General features: G+C 47.1%; 7 protein-coding genes across 7 annotated transcripts, besides 4 other annotated features; 4 read left to right on the top strand and 3 right to left on the bottom strand.

The window, feature by feature from the left end:
- Positions 1-238: 238 nt before the first annotated feature.
- On the bottom strand, positions 239-1,174 carry PVX_117095 (ribosomal protein, putative; the record flags this gene model as incomplete). The annotated part of the gene is made up of 1 exon (XM_001615664.1): positions 239-1,174. The coding sequence occupies one exon, from the start codon at positions 1,172-1,174 to the stop codon at positions 239-241; it is 936 nt and encodes a 311-aa protein (XP_001615714.1).
- A 1,192-nt stretch (positions 1,175-2,366) lies between these two features.
- Positions 2,367-3,750, top strand: PVX_117090 (hypothetical protein, conserved; the record flags this gene model as incomplete). The annotated part of the gene is made up of 2 exons (XM_001615663.1): positions 2,367-3,554; positions 3,682-3,750. The coding sequence occupies 2 exons, from the start codon at positions 2,367-2,369 to the stop codon at positions 3,748-3,750; spliced, it is 1,257 nt and encodes a 418-aa protein (XP_001615713.1).
- Positions 3,751-4,735: 985 nt separating this feature from the next.
- PVX_117085 (hypothetical protein) lies at positions 4,736-7,897 on the bottom strand (the record flags this gene model as incomplete). Its single annotated transcript, XM_001615662.1, has 2 exons — positions 4,736-6,231; positions 6,457-7,897. The coding sequence occupies 2 exons, from the start codon at positions 7,895-7,897 to the stop codon at positions 4,736-4,738; spliced, it is 2,937 nt and encodes a 978-aa protein (XP_001615712.1).
- Positions 7,898-9,158: 1,261 nt separating this feature from the next.
- PVX_117080 (hypothetical protein, conserved) lies at positions 9,159-10,400 on the top strand. The gene is made up of 3 exons (XM_001615661.1): positions 9,159-9,689; positions 9,937-10,049; positions 10,230-10,400. Exons 1-3 carry the CDS (start codon positions 9,638-9,640, stop codon positions 10,317-10,319), a joined length of 255 nt encoding a protein of 84 aa, XP_001615711.1. The 5' UTR covers positions 9,159-9,637; the 3' UTR covers positions 10,320-10,400.
- A 615-nt stretch (positions 10,401-11,015) lies between these two features.
- On the top strand, positions 11,016-12,385 carry PVX_117075 (hypothetical protein, conserved). Its single transcript, XM_001615660.1, has 3 exons — positions 11,016-11,203; positions 11,565-11,692; positions 11,833-12,385. The coding sequence occupies exons 1-3, from the start codon at positions 11,195-11,197 to the stop codon at positions 11,972-11,974; spliced, it is 279 nt and encodes a 92-aa protein (XP_001615710.1). The 5' UTR covers positions 11,016-11,194; the 3' UTR covers positions 11,975-12,385.
- Positions 12,386-13,566: 1,181 nt separating this feature from the next.
- On the bottom strand, positions 13,567-14,696 carry PVX_117070 (hypothetical protein; the record flags this gene model as incomplete). The annotated part of the gene is made up of 2 exons (XM_001615659.1): positions 13,567-13,875; positions 14,490-14,696. The coding sequence occupies 2 exons, from the start codon at positions 14,694-14,696 to the stop codon at positions 13,567-13,569; spliced, it is 516 nt and encodes a 171-aa protein (XP_001615709.1).
- Positions 13,905-13,933: a microsatellite.
- Positions 14,252-14,279: a microsatellite.
- A 2,038-nt stretch (positions 14,697-16,734) lies between the features above and the next one.
- Positions 16,735-22,517, top strand: PVX_117065 (TLD domain-containing protein; the record flags this gene model as incomplete). The annotated part of the gene is made up of 3 exons (XM_001615658.1): positions 16,735-16,884; positions 17,288-17,385; positions 17,759-22,517. The coding sequence occupies 3 exons, from the start codon at positions 16,735-16,737 to the stop codon at positions 22,515-22,517; spliced, it is 5,007 nt and encodes a 1,668-aa protein (XP_001615708.1).
- Positions 18,965-19,003: a microsatellite.
- Positions 20,268-20,289: a microsatellite.
- Positions 22,518-24,237: the final 1,720 nt, after the last annotated feature.

Here is a 24,237-nt window from a genome sequence, read left to right as displayed (position 1 = left end):
CCAACCAAATGGGATCTCTCCCACGTGAGGAATGCACAAATGAGCAAGACTATAGAGGGGGGGTACCCCCTTTGGACGTCAAAAAAAAGAAAAAAAAAAATCCCAACTTAGCGCCTTCCGTTTTGCCAACCATTCAGACTCGAAGATGACTTAAAAAAAAGCGGTCAAATGGTTGAGCGGTTAGCGGTTAGCGGTTACGCCGTTACGCGGCTAACGGGATAGGCTCCCCATGTGGCTCCTACACCTCGAGGACCACCCGAATGTGCGTGTGCGGCTCGCGTATGATGTCCGTTTTCCCCTTGGCGCGGATGTTAATCTTCTTGGTGTACCCACCCATATTAGCCTGCAGCGTGTGGAAAACGGGCTTGATATTATTCCGCCCGTATTTGTTAATGGCGTTAAAGAGGCACGACTTAATGCACTTGTAAATATTCACCGTGTATTTGTTCGTGCCGTAGTAGTACAGAAAAGCGAAGGCCTTTATTATGGGCATGTATCTGATTTTCCAAAGAATCTTCCTCGTTTTTATAAAGGACATTTTAATATACTTTGCTGTTGCTGAGACTAGTCTTTTTTTTATATAGACGACCGGATTGATTCTGTTCGTTTTAACTCTCCTTTTAGAATTTTCTACATTATTTTTTTTGACATTTCTATACATGTTAAACAGCTCATTGTACTTGTTGTTTAGGAGGACCTTCTCGTAGTTGCTCCGCACATTTTCGATGTGCTTTTGCTTCCACTTCTCCCGCACCTGCTGCCCTTGGTACCACTGCTTCAGCTGTAGGCAGTCATTCTGGAAGATGTCCAGCTCGGCTGTGTAGCAATGTGTGGGGTACCCACCGTGGGCGTCTGCACGGTCATCACCGCCATCACAGCTTGTGTCCTCCGCTTTGTCTACCCCATCTAGCACGGGGGGGCCGCCCAGCGGACTCCCTCCCTGTTCCCGTGCAACGCTATTTAGGAGCCCCTCCCTTGCAACACTACTTCGGACTACCTCCCTCGCGCCTTTCCTCCGCTTCGACACGTGGTAACAGTCGTTTCTTCCCTTCCTCCCCCCCCTCTGGGCCATTTCGCCACCACCGCTTGCGCTGAAGAAGCTTCCGACAAATGGCACCTTATCACTTATCATTAGGAGAATAAACGGGATGGCTACTCTGGTTAGGTGGCCCATCGTGGTTCTCCACAACGGTTGGCTGCGCCCTCAGCCGGGTAACCAGTTGGCAAACGGTTGGCTGGCGGGGTTATCACTCCAAAGGCGATCTCTACGAAAGTAATCTCTCCAGCGCGTTTCCTTTTTTTGTTAACCACGACATTTACAGGCTCGCAGAACGGCGTACATGCCCACGTACGTACTTCCTCACATGCAGAGAAAACTCCCTGCTCGCGTATCTAGCAAATGGGGGGTCCTCATTCGGGAGCTCTTCCTCCCAACGCTGCGTGCGCGTACACCCTTCTCTTTTCCCATTTCACCATTGTCCGCAGTCCCCCGGAACCTTATTGCTGCCCTGCTCGCTTGGCGAATTCTCCGGCAAGTGCATTTTGCACTGAATTGTAAGCGTGTTGAAGTTGGCCCGCGTGGATTCCCGCGTGGATTCCCGCATGGATTCCTACAAGGCTGCCCACAGGGATGCGTTTTTTCGAGAAAAAATGGAAATTATTTATTTTTTTTTTTTTTTTTGCCTTGGTAAATTGGGCAAGCTGTGAGTATTACTAAACGTGTACGCGCGTGCGGTGATTTTTTCGCTTCCACTTCGCGCCCCCCTGTGCCTTTTTCTTTCTGCGCTTTGGCCGGCAAGCTAAATGCGGCGCCACTTCCCCCGTTCTTCTTTGAAACGAAACTTCCTCTTGGCTGCAAAGGGACGCACGCTTCGTCGCGCCGTTTCGTGGGTGAAAAAAGAGGAGAGCGCAAGCAGGGTTGGCCAACGGTGAGGAACTAACCATGCGTGAATAACCATGCCTGACTAACCATGCGTGACTACCCATGCGTGACTACCCATGCGTGACGTACGGGGATGTCGCGCCGCCGATCCGAGCTGACGCAGCAAAGCCAAACCGCAGGAGCAGAAGTTGAACAGGGCGAATGATCCGCCCGCCTGGGATTCCACGAGGAGAGAGGAAAGAGCCAAAGTTGAGTAACCCGGGGGGAGACATGCCAAAGGGGCCAAACCGAGGGGCACCAAATCGTGCTATGTAACCCCTGAGTTTGCGTGTACGCGCGAGTGCAGCGCCTCAGCGTGCCGGCAGCTCCCCCCATCTGGCGAGCGAAGTAGCGGGGAAGTGGCGGCGAAGTAGCGGCGAAACGAAGCTACCAAACCGCCTACCGCCAAACCGCCTACCGCCCACCCCCAACCGAAGGACGCACCATGCCGCGCGCCGAGCCGGGGACGCCAAAATGGCTGGCGAACAAGATGAAGGCCAAGGGCCTCCAGAAGCTGAAGTGGTACTGCCAAATGTGCGAAAAGCAGTGCAGAGACGAAAACGGATTCAAGTGCCACCGACTGTCGGAGACGCACCAAAGGCAAATGCAGATCTTCTGCCAAGACGCAAATAAATTTATGGATGACTACTCCTCTATGTTCGAGAAAGAATTTATGCGCTTAATGAAAACGAAATATTGTCGAACGCGTATTCTGGCCAACACCGTCTACACCAACATGATCAGCGATAAAACACACATCCATATGAATGCCACCGTCTGGGTGACTCTCACCGATTTTGTTCTTTACCTTGGGAAGACGGGGAAATGTAAAATTGAAGAAACGGAAAGGGGGTGGTACATAGAATATATCGATAGGGAAAAAATTGAAAGAGAAAAAGCTTTTGAGCAAAGGAAAAAAATCGAATACTCCTATGAAGAATTGAAAGAAAAAAAAATTAATGAAGCTATTGAAGAGGCTAAAAAAACGGGGAAATTTATCCAATCGGAATATACAGGATTGAATAAAAAAAGTGATGAGAAAATTGTCATATCGTCTATAAAAGCTACTCGAAGGGAGTCCAGTGCGTCGAAAGCCGGTGTTAACGTCCTCATAGCCAAGGCACTGAGCAAGGGGGAAGAAGGAAAGGGGCACGTGGCGGACTCTTTGCCAGATAAGCGGTTCTCCGTAGAAAATGATGTAGTCAAGGGTGCGGCGAAGAAAAGACCCCTGTCATCCATCGAACTTCTCCTTCTGGAAAACGAGGCGAAAAAAAGGGTAACGAACACAGCTGCTAATTTAAAAAATCAGCAAAATAGCCACAGCGAAATGGAGGAGAAGCAACAAGAAAAAGACGAAAAAGGGAACCCCCCCACTGGTAAGCAGTACTCCTGGTTATGCAAAAATATCGTCGTTAAAATAATCGACAGGAAACACAAATATTGTAACCACAAGGGCGTCATCGTTTCCGTCCCCTCTGACGAAAGGGATAAATGTGAAATCCAGCTGAACAACAGCGAAAAAAAAAAAACTTCTGCTCATCAAAAGCAGCTCCAAACGGTTATACCAAAAATCGGGCGGCACGTTTTGATCCTGAGGGGGCAGTACAGGGGCCTCCGCGGGGAGGTCAAGCAGGTACTTCGTACACACACACACGTATACGTGCATAATGTGCGCTTTCGTTTTACCTGTTTAGCCACTCTTTCGATCTGTTGATCGACCATTTACACGACGCGTCTGTATGTTTCGCCCCGCTTCGCAGATTTTACCCGATGAGGAGTCCGCCCTGGTTGCAATTTTTGATAAACATTCAGGTACTGCTTGGAGCTGAGCGGCGTTGTGGCACTCGAAAGGGAGAAAATAAAAATAAGCATATGAATAAGTATAAGAATAAAAATATAAAGCTGCTCCCGCGCGTGCTCCCATTTTCACCTGAACCGTTCATGTGAAAAAGGAAAAAAAAAAAAAATTCTCTTCTTTCCGCTTATTTTCCCATTTACACCTGAACCGTTCATGTAAAAAAAAATAAAACGTGAGCACATTTTTTGCCTCCTCTTCCCCCCTTCACCGTACCTGCAGGCAAGGTCACCACAGAGGAGCGCTTGCTATTCGATGACATAAGCAAATTACACGAAAGGTGATTTTTTTTTTGTGTGTGGGAACGTTCAGCCCTTTTTCGCAATTTGTAGGAGCCACATCGATGTCGCACATGCGCATGTGGAAGTCGCGTGTGTAGTCCGCGGTTTACGGTCCCTAATCCGTAGTACTGTTTTGTGTACCCATTTTTAACGCCTCCTAACGTGGACGATTTGCTTTCCGTTCCGTGTGCATTTTTTCCCCTACGCATCCATTTGTTTATAAAGCATTATTGAAACTGCGCAAAAAAAGCTACATGTTTTTTTTTTGCCTAGCTGGTGTACTTCTTTTTTTTTTGTAATTCAGCCCATCCATTTTGACCAATTCTTTTACTTCTCAATCGTTTGTGAGCAACGTAGCAGATTACGAAGCAACTTCTGGTTGTGTCAAAGTGGGACACTGTGTTGGGAAGAAAGACGGACTCCGCCCGCTTCCATACCCCCATGCAGGGAGAATGCCCAATTTGACATTTACGGAAAAAAAAAAATTAAAAGGTTAAAAAAAATATTTCAAAATACAAAAAAATGAGCAGTTCTTCAAAATGAAAGCGGTCGTTCATCAGACACACGTGTGAAGGTGCAAATTAACAAGTTGCGCAGGTAAAAAGTATGGCCCTATGGAGGCTCACCATCTGGTGAGATTCGTTAACCGTGAGATGGCCTTCTCCCCAGTCCGCACCACTACTTGCGCAAATTGACACTCGTGTTGTAGCGGAACATTTTGGCCTTCTCCATCTTCTTCGATGGCGTTTCAAATTTTTGCGAATTGGTCAGTACAATGTCATTTGTGGGTGGCTTCCTACTTTTGTCCTTCACAGAAATGGAGTATTGTTTATTTCGCAACGTTGAGCTTTTCACATCAGCCTTCTGCTGTTCGGCTGTTTTGCCATTCTCCGTGAGTATGGAAGAATCGGCTAGCTGGCAACTTTTTAAAATAATTTTTTTTTGTTGCTCAGGTGCGTTGTTACAAAGCCATGTAACCAAACAGTGGAATATTTTTTTCGTGTCTGTGAAATTGACCCTATGTGGTGGTTTGGTAAATGCTATTTGCGCACATACCATTAGGACCTTCTGGAACTGTCTTGCTTGGATGTATGTATTTCCTTTGGTTTCATTTAAAAAAATTTTTTCCAACTCACTTTTTGTTAATAAGCTTTTTATAATTTTATAATGTTTGGAGAAATTTAAGAACAGCTCGAGGTCCATACCTTTCGCGTAACAACTCGCCTCGCTCGTTTTTCCTTCCGGTTCTGTGTTTCGTTTGGCGCTTCCTCTATCCTTTGCGTAAAAGTGGAACAGCGCTTCGAAAACGTTTTTGCTGCTTGGGCTTCCTCCCCCCTCGAGGTCTTCGCTCGGGGCGGTGAGGCTGTTACTCTGCAGAGCAGCGGCGTGACACTCCCTTTTCACCTCCACCCCGCTACTTGGGGGAACACACCCTCGTCTTGCACTCTCCGCGCAGCCCAATTCCTCCGACTGGTTTTCCACTTCCATGTCGTTCAAGGAGCTCGTGTCCATTTTGCCCGGGCTCGATTCGTCTGAACTTTTGTTCGCACCCCGCCTCTCCACCTTCTTCGCCTTCTTCTTGTGCACCGATGTGGTGCTGCCAAGTGGGTCATTTTCGCTACCCCAGGGGGTCTGCCCATGACTGGGGTTCTTCTTACCTTTGCTCGATTTCTTTCCCACGTTGGCATTTCCATTTCCGCTTTTTCCATTCGTGCCTTTGTTATGTGTAGCAGCGCTACTGGCACTGCCTTCGTCTGCCTGACCCCAAGTCAAAGAATCGAAGCGGCCAAAATTTTTAATTATTTCTTCCTTGTCTTCCTCGGAAGTGCTACATAATATGGGTGATCCACATTCTGATGCGGAGTTCTCCACGTGTATATTTTGCTTAATTTTTTTTTTTTTTTTTTTTAAATATTTTAATTTTAATTTGTGAAAGGATATTATCTCCTTAACACATTTTCTTTCGTATATCTCCACGTTTTCTTCCTTTAGCAGATTGACGTAATTTTTAATTCCATTTTCGATGTAGGACAGCAAGTCAAAGCTTTTTTTATTTTCCCCGTAGCTCGCGGTTTCGCCCGTGTGGCTTCCCTCTTCGGTCTCCCCGTTCTCAGACGTGGGGCTCGATATGTCGTGAAAGGAGTTCGCCACGCATACTTTGCTTTCGTAGGTTTCTAACATTAATGGGAGCAGGGGGGGGAAAAAAAAAGGGGGATGTATTTTTTTTTATTTTATTATTTTTTTTTTCCCAGACGCGGGGAAGTTCCACTTGGGTGGGTGCCTCTCCAAGAGCTAGCACTTAACAGAGCCACCGCTTAACGGACGAAATTCCTAGTCAGCTGCGCGCGCACCCTCATTCGCCGCTCAGCAGTCAACGCACAGCGGAGTTCCTCTTATACCTAGGTGCTTCACACCGTTCGAATGGCACATTTTGTGTAAGGAGCCCCCTTCCGGCGTTGTCCCCCCGTTCGAGTCGCTCTCCTCCTTGCTAACAATCCTTGCGATTGAGTCAGTTGCGCAATCCACGCTCTCTTGAACTTCGCCCTCGGGTGGTACCCCCTCGTCCGTTGCTGCGACAAGCAGTTCTTCGTTTTTTTCAGTGCATTTTTCTTTCGCCTGCTCGGGTTCGTTATCCGTTTCGGCGGTTTGGTCCTTCTCCATTTCGGCCGTTTTGTCCTTCTCCGTTTCGGCGGCTTGATCCGTCTCCGCCTCGATCGCTTGGTCCTCCGCCTCGACCGCTTTGCCCTTCTCTTTAGCTTTCGCCCTTTTGCTCCTCCTTGACTCCCCCTTCGTGGGACCCTCTTTTTTTTTCTTTTTTTTCTTTTTCCTCTCTTCCCCCTTTTTCTCGCTATCCCTTAAGCTATGCATGGTCTCCATTTCGAGGAGTGCGCCCTCTGCACATTGTCCCGCGCCATTTAGCTCGCCTTCCGAAATGTCCCTATTTTCTTTTTCTTGTTTGTGGCATTCTTCTCCTCCACGTTGGGCTTCCTTCTCCTTTTTTTGGCCAACCTGATTCTCTGCTTCGTCCAGTTGTGTATCCCCTTGGTTGTGTTTTACCTGCACCTGTTCATGTGCATCACTGCCACTGCTACTATGGAGTCTACGGTTTTCTCCTCCCCCTTTGGTTTCCTTCCTGGTGGATTTGATTTCCTCACTCTCTTTATTCCCTTTGCGGGTTGCACTTGTGGTACCCTCTCCAAGGTCTCTCCCACGTATAGTGTAGTCTCCTGTCCCTGGAGCTCCATCTTCAACGCAATTCTCCCCATTTGATGGGGCATCTTTTTCATCTTTTGTTTCGCTTGTCACTTTGTTTATGTCTACTTCGTGTTGTCCCTCCATTTTTTTTTTTGTTACCTCCAGCGCTTTTGATTTTTGTCTTTCTTCTTCATCTTCCCCATCTACCTCTTCCTCGTCACCTTCCCCTTTCTTCTTTTTCTTTTTCTTCTTTTTTTTCTTTTTTTTTTCAGAACTTTGATTTGTGTGGGGATCCTCACTGGGGGCCTCTATTCGTGCCGTTAGGTCAGTTGCCTCTTCTCCCTCAACGAGTTGTTCGTTCTGTTCCTTCCGATAGCGGTCCTCTTCGCCTTCATTGGCTCGAATGTTGTGTGGGTCATTGGGGCTACTTTCACTGTTTTGGATATTTTGGCTATTTGGGGTAGTTTGGAAATTTTCTTTTTTTTCTGTTTTTTCTTTTTTTTCTTTTTTCTCCCTTTTTCTTTCCCGCTTTTTTGTCGCCTCCTCCACAGGGAATCCACCTGGGGGGCACTGCTTAACCCCCCCATCATCCTTCACATCGCGTGTTTTTTTTTTTTTTTTTTTTTTCCCATCCGAGCTAGCCATATGTTCCCCCGAATTGTCAGGCAAGGAAGTGCTCATTTTACCTTAACAGGTCAGGCAAAAATGTGATTTTTTTTTTTTTTTTTTAATTTTTTCATAAATGGTGGGCATTACCTGCAGGAGAAGAAACGTTCTTTGTCTCTCCAACACTGTCTTTCCTACACTGTTTGTCCTCCCCACACGGTTTGTAATTTTGTTTGCAAAGCGGGTATACTTTTCGTACATAAAGAAAATCGTGTAAGCTCCACTGATACACGATGTGACGTCGTTTTTTCCCAGGATGAGCAAAATGTGCTGAGAAAAGGAAGCGTTTCGTGTTTCACATGAGAGAGGGTGAGAAATCCTCATCGGTGGGGGATATCGAATTATGTCCACAATGTGCGAAGGGCATGATTATTGCTCGTACAAACTTACACATTTGTACATTCGCCAGTTTGCACATGTACTGACTTGGATGGTACTGCTTCCACTGCACCCCTTCTACACAAACACTTGTTAATAAAACGCGTGCGAATGTGCAGAGTCCCTCCGCTGCTTTCACCCATGCGCGCATAGGGCGTGAAATTGATTCCTTCCAGCACAGCAGACTGCGGGACGCTTATAAGAAATCCGTGGCTCGTTCCATTTTTCTCAATTTCGTCACAAATTAATTCGTTTCATATTGCTCATTTTTGCGGCTACTTTGAAAGCTCTGCGATGAGCATCCATATGCCTGCGCAATTTTCCCAAACACATGGCTTTGTACAATTTAAAAAAAAAAAAAAAAACAGTAAAACGCCGGGAAGGCGAAACCCTGCATACATTTAAGAACGTACATCCATGTAGAACCGGAAGAGACGAACTTTTTTTACACACCCCGGGAGTTTCAATGGGCACTTTTGCATAGCAGTTCGCGTAGGGTATATAGGTACATATATATAAATATATATTTATGTATTTTTTTTTTTTTCTTTTCCCATCACCGACGAGTGAGACAATTTCCGTTGACGCGCGAATTATTTCCCCCCCAGACGAAGCGCAGATTTAAATAAAGCCAATTCGAAAAAGATATGCGTCACTCTGCATGCGCACATGCGAATAGGCAAATAAACGAGTCGGAAGAAAGTGCTTCTTTGTTGCGGCTGGGAAAAGGGGGATAAACAAATGCGTTTCCAATTCGTTCCCATTCGTCGCATCCGTTTCGTTCGTTTCGACTTATTTCTTACCTTTTTTTTTTTTCTCGTACCACATGCAATTTTGCCCAAATAAATGCCCCCACTATGATGCCACTAACTGGTTAGTGGACCACTCCATCTCGATGAATTATGTGCAATGTCATTATGTTAATATGGGGAGTGAATAAAAAGTCGATCCTTTTGTGTTCCCCCTTTCACCTCCCAGTGTTGGTTAACTCACTTGAGGAAAACACCACACTTGTGTAGAATCCTCAGCCCATGTTAAGTTGCTTTAAAACTTCTCCCTCCCCGAAACGGAGAAGAAAACGGCAAAGGTACGCAAAATAAAATCTACAAAGGGGAGCAACCCACGTTTAAAGCAAATCGAGTGAAAAAAAAATGCGCCAAGGAAAGCTGTTGAAGGAGCGTAATTTTTGAAGGCAGTCAGAATTCATTTCCTTTCCCTACATAAAGAAGAAAGAACACAGGGACGAAGGTTAAAAAAAAAAAATAAAACACGTATTTCGAACGAGCGAAGTTTTTTTTTTTTTTTTTCTTCCTTTTTTGTCCCACTTCTTCAATCGAACAAATGAGTAAGGGAATCGATTCGATGAAGCCGTACTTCCCCGCGGTGTTAAAAGGTAAATATTTGTTGCTCCCCCGAAGAGTGAGAAATGTATGCACAGGTTGCGCAGCGTTGTATTAGAGGGAGGCCTCTTTTCTTCCTTTTTCTTTTCTGTTTTTTCTTTTTTCTTTGCATCCGGATGCGTCTTTAATAAATCGGACCAGTTGCTCGCACACACCGTTAAAATGGGGCAGCCCACGTATGCGTATGCCTCTACATGTACCCACTCACCTACTTACTTGCTACCCACGTTGCCCAAGCAGGGTGCGAGTCCGCGTCAGATAAATTTTTCAAATGCCTGAACGAAAATTTGCAACCCCACGGAAATGAGCAGACCGCCAGTGACGGCATAAGTCAGTGCCAACCGTTAAAAATTGTAAGGCATTTTTTTTTTTTTAAAAACATGGCATGAAGATATGAGCTCCAGCTTGATGCACAGATGGGAAGATTCCTAAAATGTGAAACGGAGTTTTTATCTTGACCACCGTTTCTGCCATTTGGCCGCAAAAAAAAAATAGTGAAACATATTTTTTCGTCTTTCCCCACTCCTTTGCAGAATTATGAAAAGTGCATGGAGGAGATGCTGAAAAAGGTGAAGAAAGACTCCCTCTCGTTTTTGACATCCTACAAGGGGAGTAATGAATAGGGTTGTGGTGCTGCTGTAGATCGAGTTCATTATGTTCTCTTTTGCTTTATATACACCCGCTGATCACGAAATGGGATTTCCTGGCAGGTTCAGGTCAGTATCGCTCTTACAGACCCATTTGCATATCCACCTCATCCAATATGGGCACCCACTTTGAAAGGTTATAAAAATGTGTGTGCAACGGGGACGTAAATGGCCGCGCGAACTTGAGGCGTTCGCGAGGAAATACCATTTCGAGTATGCCGCGATATAACTACACATGCGTGTAGGTATGTATGTGTACGCAGCGGCGTACCGTTCATGCGTGATCGCGCAACTTTCTCTTGTCGGGGGAATTAGTTCCTTCCCCTCTTTGCGAAAAAAACAAATTCGCGTTTTCGAAAATGGGGGGCCATACAGTTACCCCCTTTCACGTGAATAAAAAATTACAATTTTGCGAATAGCTCGATTTTTAATTTTTTTCTGTTTTCTCTTACACAACGGTTTTTCGTTCGTTAAGAGGGATGCAAACAAAAATAGCAAACATAAGTGAACAAATGGGTGAAAAATAAGTTAGTAAATTTAAAGCAAAAATTGCCTGAACGGGTCAGGTGTTTTTTTCCGTTTTTTCCGTTTTTTTTTTTTTTTTTTTTTTTTCTCAACTAGCTAATGTAACTCTTTTTTACGTGATGTGAGAACTTTTTTTTTTTTTTCTGTACATTTAACATTTTCACAGAAGGAATGCAAACCTCCGATTTTGATATTGTGAGGATTGAGCTCTTAAACGTCCAGCTGTTAGCGCTTGGGCGAATAGGCTAACCAGTACATATACTAACGAGCAATCATTTGGCCATTCTTACCCTACGCGTGTGTTCATTCCGCGGAACAGAGGAAAGATGAGTGTGGTAAGTGCGCAGAGCATTGGAACAAATTTGAAATTTGCGAAATAGGGGATGCGTAAAATTGAATGACTGAATGGACGTAACAGGCGCACACGTTCGTGCCACTGAAGACTTACGCACATTTTTTGACACCTCTGTTGACACCTCTTTTGATACCTTTTCAAGAAGGGACAGCGCGTCCCCGCGTGGGCTCGCAACAAAAAGCGAATGGCATACATTCGATCTGGCGCGCCTGTGCGCGTCCATCTTCAAGTCGCGACGTCGCCCCGCATGCTATAAAACGTATCCTCACATTGTTTTTTTCCTTTCCTTTTTTTTCTTTTTCTTTCTCCTTCCCGTCTCCTTCTCTTTTTTCCTGCCGCAGAACACGTTGGCAGCCCGCAAAGATTACAACGACTACAAAATGTGCATGCAGGCGAACAAGCGCAGCAGCAACGCGAAGGAGAAGTGCGCCAGCGACCTGGACAGGGCGATAAACACGACAACGCAAATGTGAGGCGCGAAAAAGATAAGCAAAAATAAATAAATAAAAAGCGAAAAACAAACCAAAGGAGCGGAAGGACAGCAGCACCTGCGCCACTTTGGTATATGCTCACCCAAAAAAAAAGGCACTTGTCTCCCCCTTTTCGCAGGATCTCTCGGGAATGCCTACCCCACACGGAAGAGTTATACAAATGCTTTAAGCATTCATTTCGCCTGAGCTTCTGCGATAAGGGCGTCATTGAAAGGTTAAAAAATTGCCAGTCGGATGTTTACAAGATGATAACGTCGTGAAAGGGGGGCCCCGATCTACACGCCGGTGGGGGCGTCTCCATTTTGTGCCACCCAGCCCTACCATGGTACTACGGCATTACGCTATTAGGCTATTACGCTATTGGGTTGTTTTTTTTTATTTTATTTTTTTAACCTTTTGCGTGGTTTTATAAGAAGAAAGGAAAGAGGCCCCCTTTGAAATTCACCACTTCCAGGGGGAGGGCGTACAGCCAAACTCCGTGTCGTTGAAAAGGGGAAACCCTAAACCTGAAACATTAGCGTCAACTGCTTTGCCTTTTTTTTCACGCTCTGCACAGTTGACATGTCCACAGGGCGACTACATTTGCAAAAAGAGGGAAAAGAAAATCTGCCAGCCCCATCAGCTGCGGAGCGTTTGACCCTGTTTGAAAAGGCTAAACACATCTGATTAGTCCTATAGGTGTGCACGTAAGTGCTCATGTCTGCGTATTTGCTCCCCTTTCGAAATGCTCCGTGAAAATAAAGTGGCAAATGTGTTCAGGTGAAACGGCCTCCCAGAAAAGGGGCATCACACATAAGTCGAGCGGTGTGCTTTTCCTTGTCGCGATTTGCGGAATGGTTCCTTTGCAAAGCGTATTACATGTTCACGTGCCGATGAGTGTCCTCTTGGAAGGGGTCCCTTGAATTTATGTCTACTGTGCTTCATCGCTTCGGAGGGCAGAGCGAATGGCAGGAACGGGGCGATGTGTTTCGCAAAAATCGTGGCAGAAAAAAAAAAAAAAAAAGCGAACCGATGACAGTTGTTCCGTTAGGGGGCCAAAATAAACGCCGCAAAAACGGTCGCCTTGAATTCATTTCCTCTTTGCAATTTTGGAAGCGGCGCTGCTCAATTTTAAGTGACCTTTGCCATTTTTGCAACCAAATGGTGGGGAAAGAAAAGGGAAGGCTAGCATTTTATTTTTTATTTTTTTTATTTTCTTCTTTTTTTACCTTCCTGCCCGTTCGCGTACCCCCATGGGATGTACTCTTGCCTGGTGTGGGCGTATGCACATGAGGTACTCCCATGAGTTCGTCGCATACGGCGTTATTTATTTTTGGCGCCTCCTGTATTTCTTCCTTTTCTTTTCTCCCTTTGCGCAAAGATGTGTATACATATAGTTTGCATCGTGGCATCATTCCACTAAGCAAAGAGAAAGAACACAATATGTAGCCAGGACTGTTTTATTCTTCCTCCCCCCTCGGCTGCTAATTCATTCACGTGATCAGCTCATAGGTGGACGTGCATGTACATATGCATAGAGAAAAACATTTTGCCAGAAAGTCTTACAGTGTTTGGCTTTCAAAATGGTATTACACACCCAGGAATGGTGGGGGGGGTATCGAAGCTTTTTTTTTTTTTTTTATATTTTCACCAAATTCGGTTGATAACGTTTTCTTTTCCTCGTTGTTTTTACCTTTTTTTAAGTTCTCTACTCATCACATTTCATCTAATATAATCTTTTTTTTTTTTTTTTTTTTTTTTTTTTTTTTTTGCCGCATCACCACATTTTCACCGTTACTGGCAAAATGAAAATTGACGCAAGCGTACGCATGGCAGTGTCGTTCGGAGGAAGGTCGCATTGTGCTTACTTCGGTTAGCCAATCATCTCTGCTTTTGTTTTTTTTCTTTCTTTCTTTTTTTTCATTTTTTTTTTTTTTTTTCTCATACCACTTTGTACATTTCTTGCATCTTCCATTTGGGAAGCACTCCTGCGCTTCTTCAACTTCTTTACCCGCTGTGCATTCGTTGCGTTCGTTGCTTTCTTTGCCTTCTTTGCCTTCTTCGGCTTCTTCACCTTCTTCACCTTCTTCACCTTCTTCACCCTCTTTGCCTCCCCTTTTTTTTGGTTTATCCCCCTTGTGCGGATTTTCAAAAGGAAAAGAAAAAACTTACAAAGCCATTTCTGACTCGCCGTGCAGAAAAATTTATAGCGTGCACTCCACATAGCCGTAGATATGTGTGCATAGGCGAACGCGAAAGGCCAACGCGCATGAGATGCCCCTTTATGGGTGAATAAATACGTAACTGGATCTTCGTACATCTGCATACGCGCCAGTGAAAGTTTCTCCGCGAGCCTGTCGCATCCGTCGAGTGGCTCTTTATGAAACGTTCATTCGCGTGTACCAGTTGTATGTACCTTCTGTGTGTATCCCCTTCGGAGGAGCTGCGGAGTTAATAGGGGCTTCGGACTGGCCAACCGTCCGCGTGTCCGCGGTAGTATGTACCCATGTCTGCATGTAGAATCTGTGTTTATGTGTGTGTGCCCCTTTTTTCATGGCGTGTGTTGTGCACCCCGATGCGGTAGCTGGCTGTAATTGTGGTAACTGCCTATAATTCTGGCATCTGCACCCATTATGCCCCCCCGTGCTTGTTTGCCCACCCCCTTTTTGTAACCTCCGGCTCTTCTTTCAACTTTGTTTTGTCTGCGGTGTGCAAGATGCAGATTTTCACGTACGTAAAGGCCCTCTTTTGACTCCCCCTTGAAGGCTACTTTTTAGCGCCCCTCAAGCGACGCACTCTATACGCTCCCTGCGTTTCTGCCCAGTCGTTCATGCTGTTCACGCCGCTCATACCGTTCATGCTGTTCATACCGTTCATGCTGTTCATGCTGTTCATGCTGTTCACGCCGCTCATACCGTTCATGCTGTTCATGCTGTTCACGCCGCTCATACCGTTCATGCTGTTCACGCCGCTCATACCGTTCATGCTGTTCATGCCGCCCATGCCGCTCCTACCCGTCGTAGCCCCCTTACCCCTGTGACGCCGCCTCCCCGTGCGGCTTCTTTTTTTCCGTTTCCATGCCAGCCCGCCACTTCGAGCGCGCCTCTCCTTTTTTTCGTTTTGCGCAAAATGTGACCAGCATTTCCAGCCAGTTCCCAGTACACACGATGACGCACGTTTAGCTTCATCCGCTCGTCAGCCCGTACGTCAGCCCGTACGTCAGCCAGCACGTCAGCCCGTACGTCAGCCAGCACGTCAGCCCGTACGTCAGCCAGCACGTCAGCCGCCCATCTGCTCATCTGTTCGTCCGATGGTGTCCCCCCGCGCCTGCGATTTACACACCGTACACACGTCCGTCCACCCGCGCCCCTCGCCTTATGCAACAAAATGTGCATTTTTTTCCTGAAGGAAAAGGGGCATAGCTTCAGCAATTTATCATTTTATCGATTTAGCAATTTATCATTTTATCGATTTAGCAATTTATCATTTTATCGATTTAGCAATTTATCAATTTATCGATTTAGCAATTTAGCAATTTATCGATTTAGCAATTTATCAATTTATTTATTTATCATTTTACCAACTTGTGAATTCTCCATTCATTCCCTAATTTATCAACCATTTACTCATTTAGCTTTTTTTTTTTTAAACAAGCGGAATAGCCATTTTGCCTGTATTTGTCTATTAAGAGAAAAGCGAAGGAGTTCGCCTTCGTTTTTCCATTTTACGTAAAATCAGTTTAATTTCAATTTAATTTCAGTTTATTTCAGTTTATTTCAGTTTATTTCAGTTTATTTCAGTTTATTTCAGCTTATTTCAATTTAATTTAATTTAAACTTCTTCCAGCTTTAATTTTTAAATTTCGCCTTACTGCGCGTTCCTTTTTCGTTTTTTTTTTTTTTTTTTTTTTTTTTACGTTTCCCCCCCACCTTTTCGCTTCACTTTTTTCATGCATTTCTTTTTTTTTTTTTTTTTTGTTCATTTTTTAGGAGTTTTTGTGTTTTTTCTTTTTATTTCATTTCAATTTTTGCATTTACTTTTTTTTTTTTATTTCCCCGTTTCGTGATATTTTCCCCACCCGAACGTTATCTTTCGTTACACCTCTTTCCCCCTTTTTGTTCCCTTTCGTTACACCTTTTTTTTTCCCTTATGTTCCCCTTCGTTACACGCACATTTTCGTTACCTTTTCGTGCTCCTTCCTCACCTTCGTCGCCCCCCCTGCGCGTGAGATGTGCCTCCCCACGCGTGTAAAAACATCCCACGCACGAGTTCACCTGCGTGCGTCGCCTTAATTTTTAAAGCGCGTCCCTACACACGACGCACGTGAGCGTGTTCCCATGTGCCAGTTCGCATGCGCCTGTCCCTCTGCGTGTGCTTGTACGCACGTATACTCATAGGAACACACCTTTTCATGTGAGAGTGTGCGCCGCCCCCCTTTATTTTTGATTACAAGTTCTTCTTCCCCCCCCTATTGTCTTATCTGAGTTTAAGTGTTTATGAAATTGTAAACTGTTTTTTTTTTTTTTTTTATTTTATTTTATTTTTTTTATTGTGCTGTTTTTCACACATTTATGCAGTTTCCCCCCTTCCACAAATGTGCGGATATGTCCCTGCGCGTATGCATGTACATCCTCGTACGGCGAGCAGGAGGAGGCACTCGAGTGTTTGACGCGGCGGTGTGGGGATAACTCGCCATCGTGCGTATGACGCGGCGGTGTGGGGATAACTCGCCATCGTGCGTATGACGCGGCGCTGCGTGGGTGACTCCCCACCGTGCGTATAAGTTATACACCCCTGCGTGGATGAGCGCGCCCCCCTCGCCGCCATGTCCACGTGCACGCACAGCCCCCTCTGCATTTTAGAAGCGTTCCAAGTGACTCTTTTTTGTTTCCGCGCACCTCACCTGGTCGCACCCCACTTCGTGACGACTGCTTTACATCTCCCCCCCCCCTGCACACAACTATGTGTACGCCCGTTCACGCCCCTCCCCGCGCCAGAACCATACGTATAGATAAAAAAATGTAGAAATAAATTTCAGAAAATGAAAAAAATATACAGGGGAACGAAAACAGACGAGATATTTCAGGCGCAGAAAAATAAGTACAACCATTTGATAAACAAAAATCACATTTACAATAATATTTATTTGAATCTGGAGGTGTATGAAAAATGGAGGAACCCTAACACGGATGTGAGTTTCGAGGGAGAGCTGCGCCAGGGGGGGAGCGAGGCTTGCCCTGTGGTGATGTCTTCCAGACAGAGGATCAGCATCTGGGGCTCCCTAACGAGAAGGGGTCTCACTCCCCTCGAAAAGGCAGCTCGGGAGAGACACGCACATGTCTTTACCCCATCCGTAACTTCTCACATGTTTATCCTTTTTTACGCAACCCCTCACATGTTTATCCCTTTTTTACGCAACCCCTCACATGTTTATCCCTTTTTACGCAACCCCTCACATGTTTATCCCTTTTTACGCAACCCCTCACATGTTTATCCCTTTTTACGCAACCCCTCACATGTTTATCCCTTTTTACGCAACCCCTCACATGTTTATCCCTTTTTACACCCCCGTTTCGCCCGCTCACCCCCCGCAGAAGGACGAGCACAGCCACTGGAACGACAGGTCCCTGAGTCTGGTTCTGAATGCGGACTCGAATTTGATGGACAAGGAGGTGAAGCACCTGCTGAGAAGGTTCGAACGAGTGCCACCGCCGTGGAAGCGGCGGGATAGCCGCGGGCCCCTGCGATGTGGGTAGTATGCCACCATGTGTGTTGCCTACCACTATGCGTAATTGCCTACCACCATGTGTAACTTCCCACCACCCTGTGTAACTTCCCACCACCATGTGTAACTTCCCACCACCCTGTGTAACTTCCCACCACCCTGTGTAACTTCCCACCACCCTGTGTAACTTCCCACCACCCTGTGTAACTTCCCACCACCATGCGTATTTTCCCACCACCCTGTGTAACTTCCCACCACCCTGTGTAACTTCCCACCACCCTGTGTAACTTCCCACCACCATGCGTATTTTCCCTCCACTTTGCGTAATTACCCCCCGCAGAGGCGTGTCGGACTCGCTGAAGCACCTCATCTGGGTGAGGTCCAACGATGTGAACTACTTCGTCATCAACTTCCCGCATTTCTACGAAACGACCATCTACAACACCTTCGGAGACAAAATCCCCTCCATCCTGTTCAACGACTGCCCGACCTTCTGTGGGGGAATCCTTGGCCTGCAGGAAGACATCATGTGTGTTCAGACCAAAATAGAGGAGCTAGAAATTGAGAACAATGACGACTACGACAACTTTAATATTAACGATTCGACGAGCAACATTTTACAGCTTCTGTTTAACCACCCAAATGAAAATGAAAAAAAAAAGGACCAGTATTTACTGCCTGAACATAACTTTTGGATAGAACCCAAAACTTTAAGTACCCCAAATTTTGGGTTCACACATAAAAAGAAGAAAAAAAAATTCCTCTACATTGAAAGTGTGAAAAATAAACTGCTAAAGAGTAAGAAAATTGACAACTACTTGAGGGTCGCCTCCGATTCGGTCCTCCCCTACTCCAATAACTTCATTTTTAGAAACCTCTCTAGTCGCTTTTACAAAGGTAAGGCGGAAAAGCCCGAGGGGAAGGCTCCACAGGAGGGGGGCGCGGCAGAGGTGCAGCATAGCACCCACGGTGATCATTTGAAGAGGGGCGAATTTGCCAACATGGGGGGTAATAGTGGTTGTGGTGGTGTGCTTCCCCAACGCAGCAATGCAGGAGGGAGCGATAAACCCGCGGAAGGGAAGCCACACATAAAGGAGGAAGGAGGGAAAAACGTAGAAGGTTTGGCCACCAATGTAGAAAGACTCCACAAGGAGTCCAGTTTTAAAGTCTCCAACTGTAGTGAGAGCGAAAAGAATATCCTCATCAAAGATGACATCATTATTTTTCACAATGGGGCAGACGATACGAATAGCGGCCCGGATTTCGACGCGGGTGGGGCGGAGCACGAGAGGGGGGGGGAGTCGGACTGCGGAAAAGGAGGGGTAGCTGATTACGCCAAGGGAGGGGTAGCGGACTACGCCAAGGGAGGGGTAGCGGACTACGCCAAGGGAGGGGCAGCTGATTACTGCAAAGGAGCAACAAACTGTGAGAAGGCCGGGGGTGGTCACTCCGGAGGGGCCATCCCTGCAGATGGGTGTGGCGGCGGTGCAAGGGAGGCTTTGCATTTCGCGGGCAAGGTGGTGCACCAATCGGATAATGCGACCCACCCGTCTGATAAGGCGACCCACCCGTCTGATAAGGCGACCCACCCGTCTGATAAAGCCGCCCACTCGTCCGATAGAGCCGCCCACTCGTCCGATAGAGCCGCCCACTCGTCCGATAGAGCCGCCCACTCGTCTGATAAGACCGCCCACGAATCCAACAAGTACCTGCACATCCAGTGCTACATGACGGAGCAATACATCATCAGCAAAAAGCAGGCGGAGAAAATGAACAAAGCCAAGCTGTATCTGCGGACGATAAGAAAGAAAAAAATAGAAAAGGAGGGAAACTACCACAGCGCTAAGGCCAAGTCCTATTTCGACGGAAATCTGCACCACACAGGGATTCAACACTCCGACGATTCGCTCTCAAACGGTGGAAATGGAGAGAATGAAAAGATGCACGGAAGGAGGGTTGGAGAAAACAGCTCCACGTATCGTTTAAAAAAATACTCCAGTTATAACGGCACAAGGAATTTTTTAAAAAAGGCCTTCAGTGTAAAGAGGACGAATCCGAAGAACGAAAGGAAGCTGTCCGACCACATCTCCTCTTTGCTTAAAAAAAGCCTAAGCAAGGATAACAAGGAGAAGAAAAATTTGATTTCTCACTGGAAGAACGGGGGCGTGGATAGCGGCTCCTCCGTTAAGGAGAGGAAGAAGAAGAACAAGGAGGGGGAAATACCTCTGGATGAGGTCCGCGTGGGCGGCTGGCCATCTTCGCAAAATGGCGCGCAGAGCGGTGCGCAGAATGGCAGGAAGGGTGACACACCAACGGAGAAGTTGCAACCAAACTACGGAGCGGCGAAACGTGGGGGCAGCGGGGAGTCCGCGCGGACCTGCCTGCAAGCTGAAAGCGCCTCGTCCGATGATGGGATGCAAAGGAAGAGGGAGGACCACGTCTACAACCCCGGGGTGAGGCGGCGGAAGGGGAGCGGCCAACAGGAGGAGGAGGATGAAGAGGAGGAAGACGAAGAGGAGGACGACGGGGAATCCATCGTGAAACTGAGCGAGTTCAACGAGGAAGACGCGGGGAATAAGCGAACCGACTCCCTCGACGCGAGCAGAAAGTACATCTACCACCGGGTGGGCGACGCGGAGAACAAGAAGAACGACGGCGGGAAGAAGTCCCTTTTTGGAAAATTGAAAAAAATTTTTTATAAAAAAAAAAAGTCCAAAGATTCGGAAGCGGAAGTGATCACATTTGCAAATGCGTACAGGGGCGAGGAATACCAGCGCAGCCAGGGTGGACGCAAGAAGAAGAACTTCCAAACGGGGAATCTATATGAGGATCGGACGGAGCAGGAGGATGAGGATAGGAGGACCCGAGCGGAGAAAAAGCATAATACCACCACTAATGGAGATCATGGGGCTGGTTTCTCCCCCAGCCGGAACAACACAGGGGGGATGGTTACCCAGTATAATACATTTACGTCCATTAGGGGAAGCGGACTGTTGGAGGGGAGGCACCATCACGAGAGTCCCTCCCCGGGAGGACGCATCGAAAGGGTGGGTAGAAACAGGAAGGAAAACTACCAAATTATTATTAGCGAACATGAAAGGAAGGATCATCAGCAGAGGCACGCCGGTGGTGTGGGAAAGAGGGAGGACAACAAGCAGACGTTCTTTTCCAAAATTGCAAAAATGAGTCCTCCGTTTGGCTTATCCTTTGAGAAGGCGACGAAATTGGGAGGAGGAGGAACCCCCCGGGAGGAGAAGGCAACCACATCATCGTTGCGTAAGAGCGAAAACCTGGTTAGCAGTCCCCCCATGGAGGAGGGGGGCGTGGGCGGCCGAACGCCGCAGGGGGAGATCGGGACGGGGACGGACGAGGCTGACGCGGACGAATTGGAAAATTTCCATCTGCCGGAGAGCCACCCGCTGAACGGTGAGAGGAGCGAAGTGGGGGGAAGCGAGGGGGGCGAAGCAAGCGGAGGAAGCGGGGGCGACGAGATGGCTGCCCCACAAACGAAGAGGAAGAAAAAGATCAATTTTAGGCACGAATCGGGGGAGGAGGCCGCCGCCGCGAGTGCGGACCCCAGGAAGGGGGCAGTTTACCAGGAGAAGAATGTGGGTCAGGTGGACACGAAAGGCGCGACGAGCGGGAAGGAGGCCCCGCGGGAGAAGCAGACCCACGAGGGGGCGCCGAGCAAAATGGAGAAAAAGTACGCCGCTGTGGAGTACAACAGTAAGGACAACCCCCGCCTGGAGAAGGAGCTCTACAGCAAGTTTTACGAGAACGGGGGGAGCGCGGCGAACGCGGCGAACGCGGCCAACCCGGCCAACGCTGCTAATGGGGCTAATGGGGCAAACCCGGGGGTTGGGGGCGGCGCGTACCCGCCGAACGTGTACAACCTGGATGACGCGACGGAGCTAACTGCGCTGCTGAACGACAATGGCAAGCACGAAATTAAGAAGCTGCTGTGGGCCATCAACAACAACTTCGGAAACGACATAGAGTTCGCGCCCATCATCCCCAACCTGTGCATCATCCTGTTGATCTATTTCAAAGCATCCGTCGTCTACTGCATCATCCACTGTCTAATAAAAAAGGGAATCGACACGATGAAGAACAAGGAGGTGCCCTTCTTCATTTATAAGAGGAAAGATTTCGTTAAGTATGTCAAGTACATTTTAAACTCATTTATACAATTCCTCCCCAAGTGTTACCACTATCTCAGGAAATTAAATTTTGACCTAGCAGCATGGACGGCGAGGTGTATACAGGATGGTTTTTCCCGCATGCTCCCCTTTGACTTTGTCCTGAGGATCTATGGCATCTACATATTTGAAGGGCAGAAGACCCTATGTCTCTACTGCCTAGCGTTGTTAAAATTTTTCGAAAGCGACTTACTAAAATGTACCAACATAGAAGAGGTAGAGAATATACTTTACCACATCTGCATGCATCCGTACTTAACAATAAATGAGTTGACGCAGATTGCCTATCGATTTAAGCTGAAGAGTAAGGAGAAGCAACTGAAGTTTTCTACTAAGTGTCCCTCTCCATACCTCATGAATGTTAAAATGAAAACTTTCTATAGGCCTAGACTGAATGACAATTCTAGACTGATTAACTCTTTGCACTGGCAAAATATTTGGGAGAAAATTCCTAGCAATTTGAGATCTTTAGACCCTTTTTTAACCTACTGCTCGAAGAAGGATGGGTATAGCTTCCAAGTGCTGGTCGAAAGAACAGAAAAGAATAAAAGGAAACCCATGATTCTTATTTTAAAAACGTTCGATTACGATTTGATGGGTTTTTTTTGTCCCTTTTCCCTCACGAGAGACCTTAATTTTGTTAACTGCTCCGATAAGAGCTCTGCCTTTCTCTGTACCTTTAACACCCATTTTAAGTTTTACAAGTGGTCAGGCAGAAACAACACCCTTGTGCTCATACGCGATGGGATTTACATTGGCGGCAATGACATCGCGCTCTTCATCGACAAGGACATGAAGGTAGGGAAGACCCACGCGTCCGAGTCCTTCTTCTCCCCCCCGCTCATCGCCGCCGGCCGCGACTTCCACATCATGGACATCGAGGTGTGGAACCTCAAGTAGGCCCAGCGCGCCAGCGGTGCCAGGCAATCCCATGGTGAAGAAGTGGAGAGGTGAAGAAGCGAATGAGTGCACAAATGAAGGAACAACTCGCGGAGTTGAAACGCGCTCCCCCGTTTGATCTCACGTGGGCGGTGCACAACGACGTGGCGGCCATTTCCCCTCCCCCCCGCGTTCTCCAAAACGCGGCCCTTTGTTTTATGCCTTCCCTGTTCGTGCGATGAGATAGCCGAACGGGGATTTTTTTTTTTTTTCCACTCCCCCAAATACTATTGCCTTTTTCGTTACCTTCCTTCCGCCCTTTGCTGCAATTTTTTTTTCCCCTCTCTTCGGCTCGCCGCTCTTCTCCACTCCCCCCTTCCCATCTCGCCTTTTCTCGTTTTCCCTTTTTCCCCTTTTCCCGTTTCCCCCCTTTTTAATGAAACTTATTTAAAAATAATTAGCTTTAATACCCAAATTGTTTTATGCCAATTTGTGTGTCTCCTCCCCGCGCATGCATGCCAGTCGTGTGTGCGTGCGAGGTTTTGCAATCTTTTAAGGGAAAAGGGGACGAAAACCGCAGCTTAGACGCATCCACGTGGTAGGCGTATAATGTCTTGTGGGGTTTATCCCCCCAGCTTAGCCCACATGAGGTTCCCCCGTTCGGAGTCACACGGGAAACACCACGGCAATAGTGATGGAAAAAGCGTGGCAAAAAAGCTGACCCATGTTGTACCACATGCGGGGAAAAAAAAAAAAAAAAATTCCCATTCAGGTGTGCACAAACGTCGGGGATTTTCCACACCGGGTTTCTCTTACGTGTGTGATCCTCAATTCAACGCGGAATCGCCATCCCTTGGGAAAAAAAAAAGTCAACAGTTTTTCTTTTTCCACTTGTGAGCAACTGCACAGCATGTGTGAGCCACCCAGCGGGGGAGACTAACCTTCTTAGCCGCGCGAGGCACTCAGCGGGGGAGACTAACCTTCTTAGCCGCGCGAGTGTACCTCTGATGTTACTCGGCGCAAGTACGCTCGAGGTGCACACTGAGCATATCACATGTCACACGTTATAGACGCCCAAAATGCAGAGCGCCTCCCTTTTCTCCAAAAAAATTTCCGTTTTTTGCAAATTCAGAAGAAATATCTTCAACACGGTTAACCGAAATGAGGAGACGCCCAATTTGAACACCATCCATTTGAGCACATCTGCCGATGGGGAGGGCCACGCCGGGGAAGACGAAACGGGTAGACATGAGGAGGCAGTGGAGGGGGGAGCAAACCTCTGCAAGGAAGAACACATCCCGTATAACCTCATAAGAGAGAAACACCTCTACGGAGTTAACTTAAACGTGGATTTATTTCTCCTTAAGAATTCTAACATCGTGTTTTTCCTTCATAATGTAATTAACATTTATAACCCTATGATAAATTCGTTGAGGACCTTATTCACGAAGAATGATTGCGTCATCACTTGCTCCTTTCTGCATGGGGACTCCCTCATAGTGGTTTTGTACGGATCCGCCCGATGTTCATGTAATGCGATGGTGCCACCAGGCGGAGCCATCGAGGGAGCCTCTCCCGAGGTGGCTCTCCCACGTGCTGCACAGTAGTACGCACTGCAATGCCGCCTATGAGTGGGCACCTCTCCAGCGGTTTCAAATTTGAAGGAGCTTCCCCAACCGCTTGAGGGCTTCTCCAACCGCTTATGGGCTTCCTCCGATGGAACACACCCACAGGTTGTACA

Source organism: Plasmodium vivax, chromosome 12, assembly GCF_000002415.2.
Source record: "Plasmodium vivax chromosome 12, whole genome shotgun sequence".
NCBI classification, from domain to species: domain Eukaryota; phylum Apicomplexa; class Aconoidasida; order Haemosporida; family Plasmodiidae; genus Plasmodium; species Plasmodium vivax.
This window is presented reverse-complemented; position numbering and strand designations above follow the sequence as displayed.

What these genes read in the sequence shown, in the direction of transcription:
- PVX_117075 (XM_001615660.1), top strand. An exon ending in ATAAACACGACAACGCAAAT is followed by an intron (nt 11,693 to 11,832) that starts GTGAGGCGCGAA and finishes CCCTTTTCGCAG; the next exon opens with GATCTCTCGGGAATGCCTAC.
- PVX_117080 (XM_001615661.1), top strand. Translation starts at nt 9,638, where the DNA reads ATGAGTAAGGGAATCGATTCGATGAAGCCGTACTTCCCCGCGGTGTTA. An exon ending in CTTCCCCGCGGTGTTAAAAG is followed by an intron (nt 9,690 to 9,936) that starts GTAAATATTTGT and finishes TTGCCCAAGCAG; the next exon opens with GGTGCGAGTCCGCGTCAGAT. An exon ending in AGTGCCAACCGTTAAAAATT is followed by an intron (nt 10,050 to 10,229) that starts GTAAGGCATTTT and finishes ACTCCTTTGCAG; the next exon opens with AATTATGAAAAGTGCATGGA.